This window comes from Candoia aspera, chromosome 4 (assembly GCF_035149785.1).
Source record: "Candoia aspera isolate rCanAsp1 chromosome 4, rCanAsp1.hap2, whole genome shotgun sequence".
NCBI classification, from domain to species: Eukaryota; Metazoa; Chordata; class Lepidosauria; order Squamata; family Boidae; genus Candoia; species Candoia aspera.
Genome location: NC_086156.1, coordinates 79,883,766 through 79,909,066, shown reverse-complemented (window position 1 = coordinate 79,909,066; position 25,301 = coordinate 79,883,766). Strand labels below are relative to the sequence as shown.

General features: G+C 40.8%; 1 protein-coding gene across 3 annotated transcripts in view; it reads right to left on the bottom strand.

Moving 5' to 3' along the window:
• Positions 1–25,301, bottom strand: part of STAT3 (signal transducer and activator of transcription 3) — a 57,424-nt gene that overhangs the window by 13,869 nt on the left and 18,254 nt on the right. For 2 of the 3 annotated variants that reach the window (XM_063300731.1, XM_063300730.1), the window contains exons 2-14: positions 22,118–22,259; positions 20,650–20,794; positions 10,946–11,044; positions 10,364–10,459; positions 10,174–10,255; positions 8,751–8,845; positions 7,318–7,469; positions 6,669–6,827; positions 5,895–5,987; positions 5,254–5,313; positions 5,081–5,110; positions 4,810–4,903; positions 4,293–4,340 (exon numbers count right to left, since the gene is read on the bottom strand). In XM_063300731.1, the coding sequence (XP_063156801.1) occupies positions 4,293–4,340; positions 4,810–4,903; positions 5,081–5,110; positions 5,254–5,313; positions 5,895–5,987; positions 6,669–6,827; positions 7,318–7,469; positions 8,751–8,845; positions 10,174–10,255; positions 10,364–10,459; positions 10,946–11,044; positions 20,650–20,794; positions 22,118–22,245 (1,281 nt within the window). In that variant the 5' untranslated portion in view covers positions 22,246–22,259. Of the gene's footprint in view, positions 1–4,292; positions 4,341–4,809; positions 4,904–5,080; positions 5,111–5,253; positions 5,314–5,894; positions 5,988–6,668; positions 6,828–7,317; positions 7,470–8,750; positions 8,846–10,173; positions 10,256–10,363; positions 10,460–10,945; positions 11,045–14,082; positions 14,088–20,649; positions 20,795–22,117; positions 22,260–25,301 lie in introns of those variants that run through there. The other variant, XM_063300732.1, reaches the window with a different exon arrangement.

Below are 25,301 nucleotides of genomic sequence, written 5' to 3'. Positions count from 1 at the left end.
TCTTGCTTACTGAACTGAGTGAGTCAGTGCACTCTTGGTGGAAGTTATGTAAAGCCTCTTCTTTCTTGTCTTCTGTCAGAACCCCTGGAATGGAAACTGGAACATGCCCTTTACATCAAGGATGCTTACTTACTGTTCCATTTGGCCAAACGGTTTGAAGCCATGAACTTGAAGCCATGCTAGATCCAACAGTGGAGGGAAGTGGGAGACCAAATAATTTCAATTATTCACAGTGCTCAGCCAGGTTCATTTTCACAAAGTCTGTAGTCCATACCACAGCACTGGACAATGGTGGTCTTCTGCCGATGGTTTCAACCACCACGGAGGGCTTTATGGAGTGTCAAGGAATGTCATGTACTTTCTCAAACCTCAGGTCCATGAAGTTGCTACGTGGTTGAGAATCAATCAGAGAATATGCCAGGTTGACCTGGGACATGCAGTATAAATTCATTACTGGTGCTACTTGGGCTGTGTTCGGTTGCTTGGGCTAACTGGACATCAATCTTTCCCTGATCTAAGGACCCACTTAAACCAGGCAAAGCTCATATCTTGAAGCAATGGAACACAGTTACTTTGGCTGAATATGTGAAAGCAAAATGATTCTGGCTCTCATTTTTGACCTGGATAGGTCCTGATTTGTGGGGGGGAGTGTTGGTGGGACCTTGATTGTTGCTGTTCCAATCACCCATCAATATAGGCAAAAATGGATCAAGTGGGGCTGCCTTGAACTGGTCTATCAATATGATCTCATTCCTATCCAAGTCTTGGACCAGATGCTGAAAGTCTTTCATATATTCTGCAAGTGAACAGCCTGTTTTGCAGCTGGCCCAGATAGCAGACCACATTGATTCGATAGGAGCATCTTCAGGGTGAAGACACATATAAAGGTTGCAGTGTGTCAGGAGTGCGGGAAACTGGTCAAAGGACCCATCACATTTTTCAGGAGTAGTTACTGGATATATATGATGTGGGGAAGAGCAGCTGGCTGATTTTGTTGTAATTGCAAGGCATCAAGCCAAGCTGTTTGTTGGAACAGCTGTGCCCTCAATTGCATATTCTCAGCTTCCAGTTTCTCCATTTTGGCCACTGAGGCTGAAAGAGGGAGATTTTAATTTGAGAGGTTGGAAACAATCTGTTTTATGTATGCCAAGCAGAAAGCAAAGCAGTTATAAGTTACAAGTCCAGAAGTTAAGCTGAAGGTTCATTCACAGAGTAAGGGATGGGAAGACACAGGAACGCCAATCAGGAAGCAGGAGAGTTGTTTCCAACCAAAGCAGGAGGTCAATGTTTCTGGCACTGCTTCATTAGAACAGTTGATGCCCCCTTCTATCAAGGAGTGATGTCAATCTCTGCTGCTTGGCTCTGTTTAACTGGCAGGGAGGTTTAGTCAGGGCCTGACTCTTTGCTATCCAAATCAGCAGCCACCTGGACCAGTCTAACTCCCCACTCACTGGATGACAGCATATAACCTCAACTACAGGCTGGGAGTCCACCAGGTTCTCTTTAGAATCAGAGGAGTCCATAACACTTCCTCTCAAACAATTTCATTGTTCCTTTATATATTTGTTTTGCAAATATATAATTCTCATTCTTTCCCTTTATATAATCAAATCACCTCAATGTACTTCTTTCATACTGATTACTCGTCTTTGTATTCAACCCACATTCATTCAGCATCCATTCATTCTTGGCCCTATCTCTTCCCATTTTACTACATATACTTCTTAAGTATCCACCTCCCATTCTATTAAACTTTTTCATTTCTCCTGTAGTCAATTCTCACTGCCATATAACAAAAGGAGAGTAAGCATGCATTTATACACAGCCATTTTAACTTATTTTGACAAACATTCATTCCTTGCAACAAACCACACACTACCTACTACTTTTCTTCCACCATCTGCACATCTTAAAATTTCTCTATTAATTTTTCCATCTTTAATAAACATTCTATCAAGGTGAACAAATTCATCCTTGCTCTAGTTTTCTGTCATGTATATATAATTTATGATAATTCACTCCAATTACCCTGTCACACACAACTATCTTTGATACATCGATGTTCATATTCACATTCCTCTTTGCACTGTAGAATCTACCTAGCATTCACTGCAAATAATTTGGATTCTCAGTTGATAACATGGCATTATCTGCATACAAAGTACATACACACATTCATATCTTCAACCAATACACCTCTAATGTCTTACACATTTATCCATAAATATATTAAACATGGGATATTGTACATTTCTCTTACTCTCTGCATAATGTTGAACTATTTGCTAAGCCTTCTATTTTTTTTCATACATGCTTTATCATATACCATTCAGCAAGCAACTTTCAACTCCATATTCACACAAAACAATCTACAACTCAAGCCTACATTTTATCACACAGTTCTCTAAATCAATAAAAATGTAATAAGTTTTCTTTCTCACATTCATATACTTCTCAGAGACCAGCTGAAGAGCAGATATCTGCATACCTTCTGTCTGGCATAAAGTCGCACTGAATTTTGCAAATTTTGCTCATTGTCATCTCTTGTACCTTTTCAACTTTCCCAGGCACACTTAACAATCTAATCTTCTTGTTATTTTTCCATTCACTCTTGCTATTTTTCCCTTTGTAAAGGGGAACAGTAACAGCAGTCATCAGCTCCAGAGCAGTCTTCATGCACATGCTAAACAAATCACTCTCACTGCATAAGCAAACCACAACAATATTTTAACATTTCTATGGCTACATCATCTATACCTGTACTTTTTTCATTTTTCCTTTTCTTGGACACTAACATTTGTAGCATTTATTTCAATTCTACATTTCAACATATCATTCTCATACAAATATCTGAAATATTCCTTCATCACTTCATTTTCATCCCAAATAATTTCATCACTTTTATTTTTAATTCCATGTACCTCAGTGAAGGCTCTTTGTTTTTAGCTCTCTTCACCTCCTCCTAAACAAGTTTCATTTTCACCAAAATTGCTCTGTATTTTGTCTCTTTTAACCTCAACCATTCCTTCCTCTCTCTGACTACTTTCTTTGAAACTGTCTTTTTCTCTCTGACACATTATATCATTTCTTTCTCTCATCCTCATTTTTGCAGTAATCATGCTCTTATACGTATTCTGTTCTCATCTACTGTACATCTATAAACTGTTTCACTTCATCATTCCATCAATTGTCCTTTTTCATATTTCCCACTGACATAACTCCACAAACTTTGTGGCACTTGGTAACACTATCTTTTGCTCTGTTCCAAGCAGGTTCCTCATTCTATTTCCTTATGTTCATTTACCACTTATTCTGTTGGGAAAGTAATCTATTTTCTAATACTTCTTCATACAGAACTTATGCTTTTCGCAATCATTCTTTGACCCTGGTTTCCCACACTTCTTTTTCTTCATATTCGTTTTTCCCAAGATCCACTCGACATCACCAAATAATGATCTGACCCACATTCAGAACCTCTCATCACCCTTGTACCTTTCACTAATTCTCTCAATTTTACATTAGAGGAATCAAATCAACAATGCTTTTAGATTTATATTCATTCCTTTGCCATGTGTATGTATGAATACACTCATGTTTTAACACTGTATTTGAAACCAACAGCCCTTTTTTTTTAGCAAATACTTATCAAACAGTCACCATTCTCACTCATTCTTGAGTCTTCAAAAGGCACCATTACTTTTTCTATACTCTCTCATCTTATTCTTGCCCATGTCACCTGGCAAAATATTTTTTTCTCCTGGATTGTGTTCATTCAGAATGTTACACAATTTTCCCTGACACTCATATTTGGTTCTCCATTTATCACCATTCACTGGAGTCACCAACCTAAGGATTCCTACTTAGAATATACCCACAACATACCAGTTTTAAAAATTATGAAGTTGTACCTTTTTGCTCTTTCAGAAACATGCAATTCTTATTTTGTTTAAGCTCAGCAATCACTCTATTCAGATTAAACAAGGAAATGACAAGAAAATGAGCCTCAGGATTTTTTTTTTTTAAAAAAACCTGTTCAAGTTATATCTAAGAGTGACAATTTCCCTTCCTCACTATTGCTCTTTATTTGTTCATGGAAGATACTTTAGACCCAAAATAAAGACTGAAGAGCTTTGAAGTCTCTATCGTGAGAGGGATGAGACCAAGCAAGAACAAAATAAAGGAGAATGGATAGAACTATTTTTACCACTAGCTCATCACCATGGAACTCCATCACTTCCTATTCCAACTCTAAAATATTTAGTTTCAAACCGGTCATGTGATGGGGTACTTACATCGCAGTTGGCTCTTCCACCATTACCACATCTCTGTTCTCTCAGTGTCTGTGAGTGGGAGAGAAAAGGGATTATATCTGGTAGGTTGATTTGGACTCACCTAAGACTTTTCCTACACAAGCAAATCATTTAGCAAAAGAAAACAAACCTAGAAGAATATCCAGCTTACATATTTCCCTTATCTTCTCTGCTGCAATTCCAAAGAAAAGTTCAGAAGCTTATGCTTCCATTTTTATGAACCTCAGCTTGTCATGGTGCCTGAACCCATGAAAAATGTGGCACATCATTAACAATAAGAATGGAATGAAGCCAACTTGATAAAAATGATTTGTTTCTATTAACTATTGTGATTATTCATCACACTTTAAGGGTTAAGGACATACCTCCATATAGCAGTCTGGCTAAAAAAGTGGATTATTTCATGATCAAATAAAAAAGGAGAGAGGAGGAAAGTGTGTTGCTTTCGTTCATCCTTGTAACCCCCATGCTGGGCCCACGTTTATAAATAGATGCTCACCAAATGCTTGAACTCTGCAGAAAGGCTTCCGTTGTTGGACTCTTCCATGTTCATCACCTTGGTATTTGTACCCAAGATATTAAACTTCCGGGATCTTGATAAACCAGAGAGAGGAATACCTTTAGAGTGTCTAAGCATTTATTAAAGTAACAACCCCCTAAACAACAAACAAAAAGCTAGGCCCTCCCAAGATGCATTGTGGATGACATAGTTGAGAACCATCAGTAACTCCCCAAAGGCAGTATTATAAAGCGTTAACACTTTAACTTACCCCCGAAGGGCAGCCACTTCACCACAATCCCTGCAAGAGGGGAAGAAATGTGCATCATAAAATCAGGAGAAAATGGACTGGGTAGATTCATAATACTACATAACACAAAACCCGTAGCAATACAAGAGAGGCTGAAGTTCTCAATTTGATATAAAAAGAGCATTTGAACATACTTGTCAATGCAGACTTTGATTTTCAGCTGATAATTCAGCTCAGGAAACTTAACCAGTAACCTACAGAAGACAAAGTACACATTACCTTTTGAAAACATGTCTCTCCCTACTCCTGCTCATCAGTGACACACACACACACACACACACACACACACACACACACACAGTTAATTCATCTGATCCACAGTGGGCTGAACCGGTGGTGGAGGGACCAGCTGTTGGCCACTGACACTAGCATAACTCCAAATAGGAAAATGATACTAATCCTAATTTATGGCAAAAAGGGTCCACACCATTATGTTTATTTGACAGTTTCTGGTTACTCTGTGCAAGTGTGCAAATAGGCAGATTCTTTATCTTTCATTATCTAAAACAATGTTAGTAGTTCTCATGGCTGCTTCAAGTGACTTCTTCAACTGCACACAGCACCCAGAGAAGCCAGCATAGCCCTCTTTGCAGAACATACTGTATTTTGAAAATCAGAAAATAATTTATAAAGGCTGCAGAATTCAGCTTTTTTGATGAAGAATTTATGTTATTTCAAATAAGTATGTTAAATTTAGATGCATATTGCTTTGCTTGTAGCACCCTTATCTTTGACCCTCCTCCCCATTTCAAATGTCTGTGAGCAGACAACTCACCGCACTTTTGTTGTAAACTGTACTCCAGTTTTGATAACAAGTGGACGATCTGGGTGCATCGGCATACAGGGCTGCCGCTCTACTACAAAGGCACTACAAGAACAAAGAAAAGGTGGTTAGTGGTGGGAATTATGAAAAAATAAGTGCTAGTTCAAGTGTACAAGTTCACTGAAAAATTGCAATATGAATGCATGCACATAAGAACGCTTGACAATTACACCTGACTGCATTTTTAAGCAAAACAGTCAGACATATTTGGGATTCATACCTCTCCAAATTTTATGATTTACTTCTCAAATGGAAAAAAAAAAGTATAAACAGTACTGAAAATGTATGTTTCAGAGTAAAATGCATGCTAACATGGTGCATTTTTTTGTGTATTTTAAAAAACAATTGCAGATTGATGCAATAATAGGACAGGGCACAGCCATGAAAAAGTAAATGTAAAACACTTTGTTCTCAGAGGTGTACCCGGCACTTTCTCTACTAATTTTCCACAAGCTGCCTTGTCTGAGCCCACATTTGGAGCTGATTTTGGTTGTATTGTGTGGACACTCCTCCGTATTGAATTTGTTCATTTGGTTTTAGTATTTTTTAATTTTGGGTTCTGTGTAAACTGCCAGGACTGAGTTTTGAGCTGGACACTGTATAAATAAATAAGACAAACTTGTGATAGATTGATTGTAGAAAGGATTGATTTCTATATGCAACATTTCAGCACTCCACCTTCAGAGGACTTGATCTTTCCCTACACCCAAGACCAACAGGCAGTACCTCTTCATGAGATTCCTGAATAACTCCACAATGCGCTCTTCCAGCAAGGGCCGATGTTGAACAATTGGGTCCCCCTTGTAGGAAACCTTCTGCTGGAGCTCCTCAAGCTTCTTAATCTGTTGACGTGTTTGAAGCTGTGACTCAGCCAAGGATGTTATCCTGGATTGAGGGGTAGGAGGGGAACAACAAAAAAAATCTATTATAACTTATGTCAACACTGCAGTTGAATAACTATGCTTTCTACTTAGGACAGTCATCATAACTATTTTCTCCTAGTTTCTAGATAAATTTATACAACCTGAAGCATCATCCAGCTAAGCTAGGAGTGGAGAACCTGCAGCTGCAGCCAGTATAGTCATTTGTCAGGTAAGATGGGAGTGTAGCTTAACAGCATCTGAACCATACATGAGCAGAAGCTCCTATCTAAATCTACTAGTAATTGCAACTCTCCAATATCTTGGAAGGTGGAGAGACTGTTCCTCATAATTTCTATTCCAGGATGATGTTCTATGCAGTTCCAACGCCTTTAGTTTGGAAGGTGCGTTAGAAAGAGCCTGCGTTGACAACTACATCCTCACTGTGCAACTTTACTGAAAGACAACTGGCAACTAGTTCTGAAAACAGAAAAGCAGCCAGACTCCATTCCTACCAGTTTTCCAGACGATCTAGGCAGATGTTAGGTGGTCCACCAATACATGCGATCTGCTGTCTCCTCTTCCAGTCAGCCAGCTCCTCATCTACCAGTGTCTTCTGCACATATTCCATGGCAGATAAGAGCCCAGCCAGTTCACTCACAATCCCCTTTGCGAGGAAGGAACAGGAATGTTGACAATGTTCTTGTTTAGCATTTCCAGTTCACATACCATACATGCATTTTTGTACCGATTGATGTCTCATTAAATATAACGTGTTAGATCGAGACTTATGCTCAGAACAGAAATAGAAACTTGTTAGTCACAAATGAGGCCCTTGGATTTCAAGAGGTATATCGTAAGTAAGAATGAGTCTAGATTCATCATAATAATTATAAATGGAACCAACTCCCATGTTTAGCAGGGAGCCACCTAGAATGAAACACTGGACCAACTTGCTCATAGTAAACTAATATTCTTTAGGATCTCAGTTGACTATTATGATAGAGTAAACCTTCATGATTTGTTTAGTGTAAAATGTAATAACCAGAATCTCTGGCTTGAAGAATCAAGCCAAGAATAAATTCTGATTTAGGATTCTAGCTTGTTAAGAGAGAACAAACCATGGTTCACATAATAGTAAACAAACCCACAAACAGAACTTCCTGTTTTGTTTAGTCCCTCCTAGAAGCCACAACAATTGAACAGCATATGCCACAAACAAACCTTCATCTTAATGTATGGATGTGTAACTCAGCTGTATTAAAGAGACTGGGTTTGCACATTAAGTTAAGCTGTAGGCTTGCTTAAAAATTACTTATCGCAGAAGTGGACATTTGAGGGGTTGGAGGTTACAACTGTCAGCCTCATGATCTTCCAGAGACTCTATAGGAGGCTATTCTGTGACATGCTGATGTCACCAGTATGGGAGGATGCTTTTTGTGGCTTTTGAGGTGGTGTTAATTGGAAAGGGGAGGGGTATCTCTGGGAGACAGTTCCCTAGTTTAATAAATAATAGGGATCACACAATACATCAAACCACCTTCCCCAGCTTGGGCATCCTCCATATTTGTAGACTTCAATTTTCAGAACTTCCCAGCCAGCATGGCTATTCCTAAGAATATCAGTATTTGAAGTCCACATATTGGGGACACCAATAATGGGGGAGGCTGCATGAAGCCAAAGTCATAATTCACAAAAATGATTGGGTTTACTTCTATAGTTTGTTTAGTTTTAAGTTAGCATAATATATGACACTAGTCAGAACCTAAAGAGAATCTCATCCTACTTCCTGCAAGCATGGTCAACAAAGAACAAGTCCTTTTTCAAAGCCTGACATCTGCTGCATAACCTGCACAACGTGCCTTCTAAATGAGGATGTTTGGTTTTGGGGAAGTGAATAAGAGATGTGGAAGGGAAGGGAAGGGAACCTTCTCAAAATAGCCCTTACCCTTCGCATTTGATCCAGCGCAGTCAGCATTTGCTCCAGCTGTTGCATCTTCTGGCGTGTCACTGACTGGTTGTTTCCGTTCAGATCCTGCATGTCTAAAAGGAGACAAAAGGAAGGGGTGAACATTATTTAAGCTCAGACATCAGAGAGATGTCCAGATCCTTCTCTTGTACATCTTTGATTCTTAGCTCACTTCTTCCAAGTAAACAAGCAGCTTGCTCTTATTTTAGGATTTCCTTGCCACTTTTGTAATTTTTGTACATGGGAGTGATTGTTCCCGTTCTACGCTTATTTCTTTTCACTGGTTCCCTTTTGCTTTTCACATTCTCTGTACGGATTGTAACTTACCTTCAAATAAACACATTCTCTAGTCCAGCCTGGTTTTGAATGGCATCAGTGGAGAGGAGAAAATCAACACATTGGCCTACAGAGCATCATGGTGCAAGCCACGCCACTTTCGAATGGGTGTGCAAAATACATGCATGTACAAAAGGGGTAGGGCTTGCACCATGATGCTCTGTTGGTCATCTTGCCAGTGTTGACCCCATTTCAGCAGATGCTGCTACTGGTACTGTACAGGTATGATGGGAATATGCTCCCACCTTAAAGGCCATGCTGGCTAGAGATGATGTTACCCAGCACTAACTTAAAGGCACCAGGTTTGGGAACAATGGGCTACCTTTCATCTCTGGAAGGTAGATCATAAACCTTTACATTCTTCTGATTCTCACAGCTGGTTAAAACTTTTTTCTGATACTCATTCAAAGGCTTTATTGTCTTTAACAGAACAAGAACAAAATTTATTTCAACTAATCTATACCTGTGTTTGATGGTCAACATTTTGGTTTTGATACTTGGTTGAAATTAGGATCATGTGAATATAAAATACTGAGATAAACCATTAGTCTAGCCAGTTCAATTTTATCAGCCCTAGCTGCCGGATACCTATAATTTCAGACAGTTATTTTGAAGGTCTGAGTGGCTGAATGTGGGGCATCTGCATGTTCTGCTCCTGAGTTGTAGTCATACTTCCTCCCCAAACGCATTGACAGAGGCAATCTTTTCCTATGTTGTGTAGAGCACCTCTCTTTTTTAAGTGCTTCAGGAATGGTTTAAGGGTTGATCTTTCTGTACTTTGCACTGCTTGTTCTTTTTGAGGAATACTTAGGAGAGTGTGCATAATTTATTCGAGCTGCAGAACTGAGCCTATTCTTTTAAGCAGAAATCTCACACAATCTGCTGTATGGCATATCTAGGAGCTGTTGATCATAAATTCCTTGTCCCTAATGAGAATTCTGGCTACTACACAAATCTGCAGTGCCTGAGTTTAGTGTGCTTCATTTACAACAAGTATGAAATTAGATTAGATTTTTTTTACCAGTAAATTCCTTGTGATGCATAAATATATATATTTACTACGTACCACCTTGACTCTTCAAAGTCTTATAATTAAAATCAAAATCATCCTGGAGGTTTTCCACCACTTTCATCTTCTGCTCTAGATCCTACAAAAGCCACGAAAATTGCACAGGATCACCACATTGGAGGGACTAGAAATACTCATCCTAGAATTTTGAACTATTTATCTGAACCAAGAATTCTGAACTACTTACCTGGACCCGCTTTCTAACGTCTTGCAAGTGTTGCTCCAGCATCTGCTGTTTCTCTGTCACTACAGCAGCTGTAGGGTGGTTTGCCTGCCCACCTTGCTATAGTAAAGTGGGAAGATAAGAAGGGAAATAACAATAATCATTAATCTGACATATCCTGGGTGTAATGGAGCAATTTGTAATTGCGTGTTTGTGCTCAAGGATCCAACTCAGGACTGCTGCTGCCAAGATGCTTGTGTAAAACAACAGAGCCTGGTGTTTTCCTTTGTTTTTTTGGTAGTGGTAATGACATTGATCAAATTACCCCTTTTCTCAGTCTTGAATAAACAAGTTTAAGAATCATTAAAAACTTGGTTGTTCTCCCAGGCCTTAGGACAGAGTGGTTGTAGAGTTCCTATACATTTGGTTTTTACCAGTACTGAGTCTTCCAGTCGACTATGACTTGTTTTATATATGTTTCTTTATTTCTTTAAAACTAGAGTAATCAAGGAGTTGGGTGTCCTTAAAATTGAATAAATTAAATAAATAACCTTATGGAAACCAACCATGACAGCCAGAACAATAAGTCAAAGTAGCTTTCCTCACTTGTGCTGCTGTTGCGGCTGTCTGTAGCAGCCGACTCTCCTCCCAGAGACAACGGGCCACGATGCGGGCAATCTCCATGGGTTTCTCCAGGTACCTGCTCTGTGAAAAGAACAGAGAACCAAATTAATGCCCAGGGACTGAGGGGTTGCTAGTAGATAAATATTTTGAGAGAGCCAGAATTTCATTAACTCCTAAGAACTGAATTGCTGAATCTTGTCCAGTTTCCATTAAGTTAAAAATTCTGTCTCTAGCAATGGCTAGCCAATAAGGCTGTGCAAAGCATTTAAAAGATACGCTTTGCAAAGCAAGCCGCACAAACTAAGTACCATTCTTCAAAGTATCAGAGTGCTTGTGACTTCCATAAGGCTTAGTACAGCTGCTTCAGAGGCTGTCCTGGTTATCTGCACATGTAAATGCATAGCCACATTTCATAGCAGTCCCAACAGAAGCACGGTCTGTGTATGCATGCACACATGCATACACTTGGGGAAAGACTTCAAGGCAACTGCACCAAGCTTCTGGATTATGGCTGCTTTAATGCTTTAAGGAAGAGTGCAATGCTTTGTAAACTGTCCCTTACAAATGCTTTGCACAAGCCTACTTGCCAAAAGGTTCTGGAAAGTTCACACAAATCATGCACATGAGGTCTACTTTCTCTTTTCCTCAATACCCAAATTTCACTGATACGTTCTCACTGAGTATGGAAATTCCTCAATCAGCCTTCTCCAACCTGATTGTGAAGACTAGAAGGAATAAGCTGAGGGAGAAACAGCCTGAGATCAGACAACTCCTTTACAATAAAACTACACAACTGACAAACATCCTTCCTACTGAGAAATGAGCAGCACAAGCAGGGAAGCAATGTAAGTTTTGGACCTGGAGACTGAGATAATGAGAGACAGACAGAGCTTGAAACTATTCATTTCCATTCCAGTTGTTTTTTCTAGCATTTATAATAAAGCCAGTTTATCAAAGACTGGTGTCCCTCAGTCTCTACCTGCCAGCCTTCAAGTTCAAGTAATGTTTTGGATAATGCCTGACATGTGTGTCCTCCAGACATCGTGGATCACAACTCCCATTATCTCCAGTTGTCATGACCAATGCTACTGAATACTGTTCGTCCTGCAAAGTGTAAGGGGAAATGTTGCTATTCTGTGGCCCAATTTTTCAGGACTTTTGCAGGAAAAAAATGGGGGTTATCTCTACATTCAAGCCTAAATGCTGATGCAAAAATTTATCTGAGAGTTGACCTTGATATGAGAAATAATGCAATGTTTGGGCTCTGGGTTTCTCTTCAATGATAGGTAAAAGGATGCAGTTTAAAAGAAGAGTTCAGCTGGCTGCTGATTTAGAACATCACCACATTAAGGACCAGGTAACTCTGGCTTAGCCAAAGGCACAAATCCAGCCATTTGTCTGGCTTCATCTCAGAAACAGGAAAATGGTTAAATTAACCCTCAAATCACGAACACTAGCAACTTTAAAAGGAAGTCCATGTTAATTACTGCTGGGAACTCAGTTCCATATTTTTTGTTCACAGGGTATGCTACAAAATATCAAGATGGCAGACATGACAGCGTGATTCAAGCTCTGCCTGTTCCTCATATGTGATGCATCATCAAAGCCACCATCCTGACTTTTTTTGACTGCACCCTATGGACACCCGTTTATTCCTATTTTGCAGTCTGAATACAGTGTATTGCACTGATGTATTTTTCCTTTGTGGTCTCTCCTAGCACTGAATGCAAAACTGGAAAGCTATTTGTTTGGAGTGTTAAAGGAGGGTAAGGAATAAAAGGAGGAAAAAAGAGATCACTGCTGATGTTTTGAAATTAATCTCTTTTCTTCCTGCAATTCTTCCCACGTCAAGGTTTTAAAATATCCTGTTGCTTTCCAGTGTTTTTTTTTTAATCCATGAGAATTATACACTTGCAGTTTCAAAAAACTAAAGCTGGAATTGTACAGAAAGTAAATTAAATGTGATATAAACTGATACAATTTTTTTAATCTGAAAGTTCTTTACATTTTTTTCCTTTTAGCTCTTTAATCTTTTCAGCAAAGACTGGTTCCAGAACAGAGTTTAAAATCAAATTCTGTCACAAAATACACTTTAAATATGTGAGTAGCAATGGTAAGAAACAAGTCTGTCATTATAGCAGAGAGAGAAGAACAGGAGAAGTATTTGCAACCTCCTAAAGTCATGCTTTTGTTTCTGTTTTCCTTTCATTTTCATTATTTTTGCTAGAGTCTGTTGAGTTCCAGTTTACTTTAAAAAAAACCTGACTATTGAACAACTGCAACAAAAGGAAGCCACAGTAAATATCTAGATGATTGTAAAAAATGTCCTTTCTTATATAATGAGAGAAATTTAACAGACAGCTTCAGCATCTGCTAAGGCACAAAATGAGTTGAGACAGCAGCTCCCAGAATTTCTCAGTAAGTCATTCTTGCTGAATAATTTGGTGAGTAGCAGTCTCAACACATCTGAAAGAAACCAGTTTGGGACAGCTGTGCTAGATATGGAGAAACTGGCACTGACTGCTACCTCAAAAAAGCTAGATGGTGCAGAAAGCCATCCTTGAGAGAAATCTGGTAGTTTTTAGACTAATAGTCAGGAAGTGTCAGGAGGAAGAAAGCATACTAATTGTCCTGTTCAGACTATGAGACGGCCAGGATACTAATAATATTCTTTATCGAACAAACTATTTACAATCATAAAAGTTCTTGCAATAGATTAGAACACGCAATTCAATCAAGACCACCCAGGTGGCAAAGGACACCCAGGCAACACTGCAGAGTCAGATTGAAGCAAGGCAGCAAGGCAGAACTTGTGTCATGAGTACTGATGATGAGCAGGAGGGGGCCTCGATCCAGGGTGGAAAATGCATGTGTAGTACTGATGTCCTAACAGCCAGGAAACACACTGAGACAATGAACTGGTCTCTAATATTTATTGCTAGTACTTAACAGGAATCCTAACAAACTGAAGAAGCGTGGGAAAAACCCAGACATATAACCCCCAAGGGTTAAGGCGGTCCCGATCTGTGTCTCTTTGAATGGCTGAACAATTCCTCAGTGCTACGCATGCGCTTGACAGTCTGGATGGGAGCCCCCTGCTCGCCATCCTTACTCATGACATCATCTGAGGAATTAAGCAGCCATTCAAAGAGACACAGATCAGACCCGCCTTAGCCTTTGAGGTTTATATGTCTGGGTTTTTCCCACGCTTCTTCAGTTTGTTAGGATTCTGTTTAATGTAGCAGTAGTAAACACTAGAGACCTACTCCTCGTCTCAGTGTGATTTCTGACTGTTAGGACAACTTGGACAATTCTTGGTTCAAAGCTGTGAGACTGGAAGGAGCTAGGGTGCAAGGCAAAGGAGATAAGTCACACTCAGGTAGGTGCCCTGGCACACAGGCTGGATCAGGCTGGCACACAAAGGCTAGACAATGCTTGGCTGGAGTATCTAGGCAGAGCTTGGTTTTGGAAGCAAGACTGTACTGGACTGGAGCGTTCAGGCTAGGCTGTGAATGGGAGGCAAGGCACGACTGGACTGGAGCGTTCAGGCAAGGCTGGAAACTGGAAGCAAGGCTGGACCGGACTGGATTGAAGTGTTCCAGCAAAGCTGAGGTCTGAAGGCACACCCGGATCACTCTGGAGCGAAGCGACGAGGTTTGAAGCTGGACGCGAGGCTATGTTCAGCAGGGATGGCAGAGAGAGGCTCTACTGGAGCGACCCGTGCAGATGGAGGTTCCGTGAAGGCAGAAGACTCTGGCACTGGTTCCATGCTGGCTACAGGCAAGGCTTCTGACGCTGGTAAGGATTCTCCTGCAGGTGTTGTGAGCTCAAAGGAGTGGTTGTCTCTGGCAACTTTCTCTTGGAGCACCTGCCTTTTTATTTGCTCCTTTTTGCACCATTTTCTCTTACAGGCCAATCACACTTCTTTTTCTTTGGTGCGCTTCGCTGCTCTTCTCTCTCAAGCAATGATTGGAGGCTTCAAATCTCCCTCCGGAGTTTGTCCAATCCTCTCCTGTGATTTCTCCTGCTCTGCTGAGTCACTTCCTGGATTAGATTCCTTAAGTCCTTGCTGATAGGTTTCATTTTCCCCTTCTGACTCGTTTTCGGAGTCAGAAGCAGGCTGAAACCTCACACTAATATCTAATAACATTCTTAAATCCATTCTATTTGATATTTACCCAAGAAAGCAATGTTATCAACCATTCCTTTTGTCCAGTAAGGAGCAAAGACGTGATGGTGAACATAGAAATGAAGAAGGTCTGTGGCTTTTCCCCATCCCCTTGGACTTAAATGTTACCTCTGTAATGAACTCACAAAATTGGAACCTCATTCAAACTGCTCTCTCTTCTCTTTCACCTTCTCTCCTCCAACCTATGTCCACTTCAGCCACCCTCTCATCTACAATATGGGGATTATAAGGACTGTCTTCAGAGTTACTGAAATAAATATTTGCATAGGAAACTTCTCTGTAGTTTCATACTTCTTTATTTGGGGAACTTTGTTTATGAATGATAAGACACCACTGCAGGAGGACAACTCCCAATGAACCTATACACTAAGAATGGTTACAAATAAAATGGAGGCATTGTTGGTGGGCAGTAACCAAGTCTGGGAGTTGAAAAAGGAACTTGTTAATGAGTTGCACACCCTCTAAAGATGTAAGTACATAACAATGATTTGTTTATGTATTGCATTTATATGGCCACCCAACTTAAGTAAAGTGACTCTGGGCAGCATACTAAAAAAGCAGTATAAATATAAAGCCAGAATAAAACCACACAAGACATTAAAATTCAGCTAAAACCATAAAATGGTGAGCAGACTAAAATATACTGCTAATATGCAATTGGGACTCCACTCATCTGGACCCAAAGGCCTGGAGAAACTGCCAGATCTTAACTGCCTTTCTAAAGGCCAGCAAAGTTGAGGCCAACCATATATTGTTGCATCAACCCCAACAGTGCATATTTTCAACTCCAGGTATTTTGCCAACCAGAATAGACTTTCCTGGCCTGGGACAGCCTGGTCGAAATGATCTATGCCTTAATAATCTCATATCTAGATTATTGTAATATGTTTTACATGGGGCTGCCCTTGAAGATGATTTAGCAATTTCTGCCAGTACAAAAATTCTTCAGCCTGCTATTGTGTGATGTACCTGTTTAAAGTTATTTTATACTTATTCTTCATAATTTACACTGGCTGCCTGTTTCAGTGTAGTGCTGTTGATTTATAAAATCTTAAACAATTCAAGAGCTACAAAACAGTTAGAATGCTTCTCGTGGTATGTACTGGTCTACCTTCTCTTGAGGGGTCTTAGATGTGCTGCTGCATAAAGTGCTGCCTTCCTGGTTGTGGCATCCTCTCTAAAGAACTCTCCACTTTGGGGTACATCAAGCTTCTTCTATGGTTTGGTTTCATAATCTACTAAATTTGTTCACCTAGACCTTTAGATCTCCCCATGACTTTGCTTCTGATTATACTAGAGGGTTCAATCTTATTAGTTTACTGTTCTGATTTTGTTGTTACTGATACTGTTTTTATTTGAGTGAGATATTGAGTTTTTATTTTAAGTGAAATACTAACATAATAAGTAATAATTATTGTCAGGTTTCCCTGAGATGCATAATTGAACTAGCAAGCTTTCAGCTAGAGATTCAAGGACACAGCTCTAATAAAATACTTTTTTATTGCAGATACTGGAAAAGCCTTTAATCATGAGAAAACAACTACTGCAAATTCTAGGATTCAGGTCACATAAATGGCAATCTTTAAGGTTCAAATCCTGCATTTCTTTTTTCCAATATTATGTCACAATGGACTGAAAGATGCTTACTTCTCAGACTGAGAAGTAATTGGCACTTATGTATTGTTATTGCTATGGAACAGTCTGGTCTCAGGTCCTTTGCTTCTGACCTTTTCAACTCTTGCCCTCATAATTATCCAACAATAATGATAATAAATAATGATAACATACCCAGGAAGGGAATAGTTCTCTCTTTTGCATTTCAAGATAGCAATGCTATGACTACAGTCCTTGCTTAAGCAAAGGATCATTACCTTGTCGTGGTGCTGGAGCTTGAGCACCTCAATGATGCCACGAGCTAAACCGTGAAGGGCCACCCAAGACGGGAAGGTCATGACAGAGAGGTCAGACTAAATGCGATCCCTGGGGAAGGTAATGGCAACCCACCCCAGTATTCTTGCCGTGAAAACTCAATGGATCAGTACAACCAGAGATATGTCGGTATACCATCGGAAGATGAGACCCTCAGGTTGGAAGATGGTCAAAATGCTACTGGGGAGGAACAGAGGATGAGTTCAACTAGCCCCAGACGTGATGACGCAGCTAGCTCAAAGCCAAAAGGACGGCTAGCGGCCAACGGTGCTGGTGGTGAACGGCGAATCCGATGTTCTAAGGATCAACACGCCATTGGAACCTGGAATGTAAGATCTATGAGCCAGGGCAAATTGGATGTGGTTATTGGTGAGATGTCAAGATTAAAGATAGACATTTTGGGCATCAGTGAACTGAAATAGACTGGAATGGGCCACTTCACATCAAATGACCACCAGATCTACTACTGTGGACAAGAGGACCACAGAAGAAATGGAGTAGCCTTCATAATTAATAGTCAAGTGGCTAAAGCAGTGCTTGGATACAATCCAAAAAATGATAGAATGATCTCAATTCGAATTCAGGGCAAGCCATCTAACATCACAGTGATCCAAAGATACGCCCCAACCACAGATGCTGAAGAAGCTGAAGTAGAGCAGTTCTATGAGGATCTGCAGCACCTACTGGACAACACGCCTAAAAGAGATGTTATTTTCATCACGGGAGACTGGAATGCTAAGGTGGGCAGTCAAATGACACCTGGAATTACAGGTAAGCATGGCCTGGGTGAACAAGACGAAGCAGGAAATAGGCTGATAGAATTTTGCCAAGACAACTCACTCTGCATAACAAACACTCTCTTCCAACAACCTAAGGTAAAGGTAAAGGTTTCCCTTGACGTAAAGTCCAGTCGTGTCCAACTCTAGGGGGCGGTGCTCATCTCCGTTTCTAAGCCTTGGAGCCGGCGTTGTCCCTAAGGACCCGTCCGTGGTCATGTGGCCGGCATGACTCACGGAATGCCGTTACCTTCCCGCCGAAGCGGTACCAATTAATCTACTCACATTTGCATGTTTTCGAACTGCTTGGTGTGCAGGAGCTGGGACGAGCAACGGGAGCTCACCCCGCCGCGCGGTTTCGAACCGCCGACCTTCCGATCGGCAGCTCAGCGGTTTAACCCGCAGCGCCACTGCGTCCAACAACCTAAGAGACGCCTTTATACATGGACTTCACCAGATGGACGACACCGAAATCAGATTGACTACATCCTTTGCAGCCAAAGGTGGCAGACAACTATACAGTTGGTAAAAACAAGACCTGGAGCTGACTGTAGTTCAGATCACGAACTTCTTCTTGCACAATTTAGGATCAGACTAAAGAGATTAGGGAAGATCCACAGATCAGCTAGACATGAGCTCACTAATATTCCTAAGGAATATGCAGTGGAGGTGAAGAATAGATTTAAGGGACTGGACTTAGTAGATAGGGTCGCGGAAGAACTCTGGACAGAAGTTCGCAACATTGTTCAGGAGGCGGCAACAAAATACATCCCAAAGAAAGAGAAAACCAAGAAGGCAAAATGGCTGTCTGCTGAGACACTAGAAGTAGCCCAAGAAAGAAGGAAAGCAAAAGGCAACAGTGATAGGGGGAGATATGCCCAATTAAATGCAAAATTCCAGAGGTTAGCCAGAAGAGATAAGGAATTATTTTTAAACAAGCAATGCGCGGAAGTGGAAGAAGACAATAGAATAGGAAGGACAAGAGACCTCTTCCAGAAAATTAGAAACATCGGAGGTAAATTCCAGGCAAAAATGGGCATGGTCAAAAACAAAGATGGCAAGGACCTAACAGAAGAAGAAGAGATCAAGAAAAGGTGGCAAGAATATACAGAAGACCTGTATAGGAAAGATAACAATATCGGGGATAGCTTTGACGGTGTGGTCAGTGAGCTAGAGCCAGACATCCTGAAGAGTGAGGTTGAATGGGCCTTAAGAATCATTGCTAATAACAAGGCAGCAGGAGATAACGGCATCCCAGCTGAACTGTTCAAAATCTTGCAGGATGATGCTGTCAAGGTAATGCAGCTATATGCCAGCAAATTTGGAAAACACAAGAATGGCCATCAGACTGGAAAAAATCAACTTATATCCCCATACCAAAAAAGGGAAACACTAAAGAATGTTCAAACTATCGAACAGTGGCACTCATTTCACATGCCAGTAAGGTAATGCTCAAGATCCTGCAAGGTAGACTTCAGCAATTCATGGAGAGAGAACTGCCAGATGTGCAAGCTGGGTTTAGAAAAGGCAGAGGAACTAGGGACCAAATTGCCAATATCCGCTGGATAATGGAAAAAGCCAGGGAGTTTCAGAAAAAGATCTATTTCTGTTTTATTGACTATTCTAAAGCCTTTGACTGTGTGGACCATAACAAATTGTGGCAAGTTCTTAGTGGTATGGGGATACCAAGTCATCTTGTCTGCCTCCTGAAGAATCTGTATAACAACCGAGTAGCAACAGTAAGAACAGACCACGGAACAACGGACTGGTTTAAGATTGGGAAAGGAGTATGGCAGGGCTGTATACTCTCACCCTACCTATTCAACTTGTATGCAGAACACATCATGCGACAAGCTGGCCTTGAGGAATCCAAGGTTGGAGTTAAAATCGCTGGAAGAAACATTAACAATCTCAGATATGCAGATGATATCACTTTGATGGCCGAAAGCAAAGAGGAACTGAGGAGCCTTATGATGAAGGTGAAAGAAGAAAGTGCAAAAGCTGGCTTGCAGCTAAACCTGAAAAAAACCAAGATTATGACAACCAGCTTGATTGATAACTGGCAAATAGAGGGAGAAAATGTAGAAGCAGTGAAAGACTTTGTATTTCTAGGTGCGAAGATTACTGCAGATGCTGACTGCAGTCAGGAAATCAGAAGATGCTTAATCCTTGGGAGAAGAGCAATGACAAATCTCAATAGTTAAGAGCAGAGACATCACACTGACAACAAAGGTCTGCATAGTTAAAGCAATGGTGTTCCCCGTAGTAACATATGGCTGCGAGAGCTGGACCATAAGGAAGGCTGAGAGAAGGAAGATCGATGCTTTTGAACTGTGGTGTTGGTGGAAAATTCTGAGAGTGCCTTGGACTGCAAGAAGATCAAACCAGACTGCTCACTTGCGGGAATGATATTAAAGGCAAAACTGAAATACTTTGGCCACATAATGAGAAGACAGGACACCCTGGAGAAGATGCTGATGCTAGGGAGAGTGGAAGGCAAAAGGAAGAGGGGCCGACCAAGGGCAAGATGGATGGATGATATTCTAGAGGTGACGGACTCGTCCCTGGGGGAGCTGGGGGTGTTGACGACCGACAGGAAGCTCTGGCGTGGGCTGGTCCATGAAGTCACGAAGAGTCGGAAGCGACTGAACGAATAAACAACAACAGTCCTTGCATTTCAGACTGTTACATCTTAGATAGGTACTGGGGGTGGGGTGTCATCTTGTAGATAGGTACTCAGGAGTCTGCATAACACAAGTCTCCCAACATCAAGAACTGTCAGCAATTTCTACCTGTAGGAACTGCTTGATCCGGCGCAGATTATGCTGGTAGAGAACATTGGATTCTTGTAGGAAGCGACTGTACTGCTGGTCAATTTCACCCAGAAGATTGTGAAATACCAAAGTGGCATGGGACTCTTTGCTGGCAGCATAAGCCCTGTAGAGGATGGGAAAGGAAAGGAAATCCAATTCACCACTGCAGTCTGTAAGACCTCTAAGCCTAATTAGGTGAAAGTTCCTATTGATTAGAACCAGGACCTATAATTAATGCCAAAAAGCTTCTGTATGTTTCCCAAAGACAAAAGGTTAATATGAATTTCCAGTGAATTTTGTAAGCACAATTCAGGAAATTTCAGAACATAATGCCTACAAAGGAATCTCAATACTCCAACAGCTATGCTAATTGAAAGAAAATAACTGGATGGCAGTCTGTGGAAGGCTGTGCAAAGCAGCTGGTTATCCCTCATTTTGGGAGGTAGGGGGGCAGAAGCCTGGAGATACTGCTTCTCCATGATGGACTGGCCCACTGAAATGGCCTCCCCTAGGAGGTTTGATTGATGCCAATCTTATCTGTCTTCCAGATAGATGGAAGGTTGTTGCTGCCTTTTTGTTAGCAGCTGAGATTCCATTTGTGATTGCGGCAGGATATGCATTTGATTAATAAATAAATAAGCAATGAGGGTCCGGCACTTCTGGAATGCATCAGATTAGATAAGGCAGTATCACCTAGCAGCCCATGTGCCAGATGTGCCCCCAATTATCTTCCTGACATCCCTAACAATTTCAGCAGAAAAAGAAAAACATTTTTTCAAGTTGAAAGGAAGAGAAAGAATCCCACAAATTAATGTTACATATCCCCTGAAATATTTGTGTCTAGTAGCACGAATTACATGGTCCACATCTGCAAAACTTCTAAACCATGGATCCGGTAGCATCCTGCAGTTCTTGGCCTAATTTCAAAAACCCTCTGCAAACAATCAGTTCAGACTTTTGGCAAGAATGATCCATTTCTTCTCCAGAAAGAGAAGGGAGGAATAGGAAAAAAAGAAAGGCAGTTCATGTATAGTTGAGGGTAGGGAGTGAGATTGATAAAGGAAATCAGCATGTGGCTTACTGCCAGATTACCTTCAGGGATAGCACCAACTTCTGAAGAAAGGTATAAAGGGGAAGGAGATTAGTTTGCTTAATCTACAACTCCCATTGTCTCTGCATTGATATGGGCTGATGGGAGTCTGAGTCCCAAAAAATCTGGACTCAATAGATTATATATCCCAATACACATATGGCCTCGAGGCCAAAATCTGGACAAGACACTGCTTCTTCAAAGATGCTTCCTCACCAAGTATCCCAACCTTTTTGAAGCAACAGTATGTGTCAATTGAATGTCCCTGTTTTACTCATTGTGGATTTGAAGAGCTCTAGAAGCAGTGAATTTTTTTGCTCAAATTTAGCCAGGATGCAGAAAAACAGAATGGCTCACCAATCCTGGCTCTCTATCCAAGGTGCAAGGAACTGCCGAAGTTCCATTGGAAAGCTGTCACTGTAAAGCTGGTGAAGCTGCTCCAAGTATCGTGTGTCCAGCTGCTGCAGTTGGTTCCATTGTGCCATTTTGGCAACTGACTCTGGAAAGAGGAAAACATGCAGAATATGTTAACATGAGCTATCTATTGATGAGTCAGGCTGTTACTACCCCAAAATATTTAATTAAATAATCAATTAACAACAACCATTTCTGATTCACAATCACAAGTACAACCTAATAATATAAATATGTAATAAAAAGGGAAAGGAAAGTCAAATATTCATATTATAAATTCATATTGGCATCTTCTGTGTATTCCAATTCATTTCAACTGACTTATATCCAATTATTTTGCTTCTAGTACTTAATCATAATTATTGCTGATGCATGCTGGATAACTGAGAAAGCTAAAGAATACCAAAAAGAAGTCACTATGTGGTTAATTGATTATAGAAAAGCCTTTGATTGTGTTGAGAATGTCAAAGTGTGGAATGCACTCAGAAAAACGGGAATCCCAGAACATCTCATTGTCCTCATGAGAAACTTATGTATATACAGGTCAGGAATCCAGACAGAACATGGCAAAACAGACTGACTCCAGGTTGGCAAAGGAGTGCAACTGTCCTATCAGTCAGGAACCACGCTGAGACAAGGAATAGGTCTCTAGTGTTTTATTACAGCTACAACAGACAGAAAATCCTAACAAACTGAAGAAGCGTGGGAAAACCCAGACAGATAAACCCCAAAAGTTAAGGCAGGTCTGATCTGTGTCTCTTTGAATGGCTGCTTAACTCCTCAGTACTACGCATGCTTTTTCCCACCTGGATAGGGGCCCCCTCCTGCTCACCATCAGTACTCATGACAGCAACAAGGCTGTATACTCTCTCCTTATTTATTTAACCTGTATGCTGGATATATATTAAGGGAAGTTGGATTGGAAGAAGATGAGCATGGTTTTAAAATTGGAGGAAGAAATATCAATGACCTTTGCTATCCTGATGACACTACCTTGATAGCTGAAAATGTAAAGGATCTGTAAGCTCTAGTAATAAAAGGTAAGGAGCAAAACAAAAAAATATAAAGAAGATTTTTATATTTATATTTATATCTTTATAAATATAAAGAAGACCAAACTAATGACAACAGGAAGAACAACTAGCCTTAGAATTGGCAATGAAGGTATCAAAGTGGTGGATAGCTTCTGCCATTTAGGATCAACCATCAACAGGCAGTCAAGAAATACGCTGCAGACTAGCACTCGGTAGAGCAGCCATGAAGGCCTTAGAAAAGATATTCAAATGCCATGTTGACCTACAAAGATCAGAATCATGCAAGCAATGGTGTTCCCTGTGATACTCTCCAGAAGTGAACTTTGAAGATGCAGGAGAGGAAGAGTATTGATGCCTTTGAACTTTGGTGTTGGAGAAGACTCATGAAAATACCATGGACAGCGAGAAAACAAACCAATGGATCATCAAACAAATCAACCCAGAGTTCTCACTCGATGCACAAGTGACCAGGCTCAAATTATCCTACTTTGGACATGGTATGTGAAGATTCTAGCTCTCTGGAAAAGGCTGTAATGCTGGGAAATGTAGAAGAAAGGAGAAGAGGATGACCAACAGGAAGGCGAATGGATTCTGTTACAGTGGTGATGACTGCATCATTGGAAGACCTGCAAGTCTAGGTCAGGGACAGACTGTCATGGAGAAAAATCTGTCTATGTGGTTACTAGGAGTCAACAATGACTTGATGGCAATCAATCAATCAATCAATCAATCAATCAATCAACTTAGCCATAAAATATTTATTCAATGCCTGTATAAAATCATGTCCTAAACAGTTAAGTCTCTAGTGAGCATGCCTTTGAATTAGTGTTGACTCCTGGTGACTGCTTGGAAAGTCCCTGCAGTTTTCTTGGCAAGATTTCAGAAGTGGTTTGCCATTGCCTGCTTCCTAGGGATGAGAGAGCACGATGTTACATGTGCTCCCAGGTTTGGCTTATGGTCACTCACTCACACACTCACAGCCTGTTGAGGCATGCAGGTCTTGTAAGCCACCTTGCTTTCTACCTGGATTTTCCAGATAAGTGCAGCTAGAGCAGACAAGACACACAGCCCTGTCTCACAGTGACTGGCCCAAGGTCACCCAGCCGGCTTTCATGTCTAAGGCAGAAGTAGAACTCACAGACTCCTGGTTTCTAGCCCAGCACCTTAACCACTAAACCAAACTGGCTCTTTTTTACCATAGCTTCTAGTATTCCACTTACTTGTGTAATAATTAACATGATGCAACCATTTCCAGGGTCACCACCTGTACGTACAAATTAGTTCTCAGAAGTGATTTTAACAGATAGTTATATGCCCAATAATACAAAATAGGTATCTAATGGGCAAAAATAATAACAGAAAGCTTTATCCATTTTCAGGAAATGACAAATACACTGTCCCATCTTCAAAATGTGCAGCTTCATCTATTATGTGGACAATTCTGTGTTCTTTTCATTCACTAAAACAATGCAACCCTGGAAACTTTTGGACTGAATTTCAGAGCAGATTGCAAACATGAAGCTAACTCCCAAAATAACAACTCATTCAAGGAAGAGGCTTGCAGAAGCAGCAAACAACAGCCCAATCAAAGAACTCCCAAGGGGAGAACAACACCCCTACCAACACAAGCAGGGCAAGCCACAGTATATAAACTGAGAGCAAAGCCCACTCCCTCTTTGCACTGAAGATGTTGCCTAGTCTGGCAATGAAACATCTGCAAGAAAACAAGAAGGCTCAGAGAGCACCAAGGACTCCACAGTTCAACCCTGAGCTACAAATATTTGCTTTGATTGCTTGCAGAAGAGCCTATAGGTCAGGATGGCTATCAATTACTTTTTGTAGCAGAAGCAGTGAGAATTGAAGAAGAATGCTTTTGAACTTTGGTGTCCTACCTGCAGGCTTCCCAAGGACATTGGGCTGTACTAGATGAGTCTTAGTTTGATCCTGCAAGACTTTTATGTCCTACAAACATAGGAGTTGGGGAGGTAGATGGCTCCCTGGAGGACTCTGTTTCTTTCCAGGCAGGATAATGTCCAAACCCTACAGAGGCACTCTCTTTATTAGATCAGTGTAAGTTTTACAACGATTCAAGC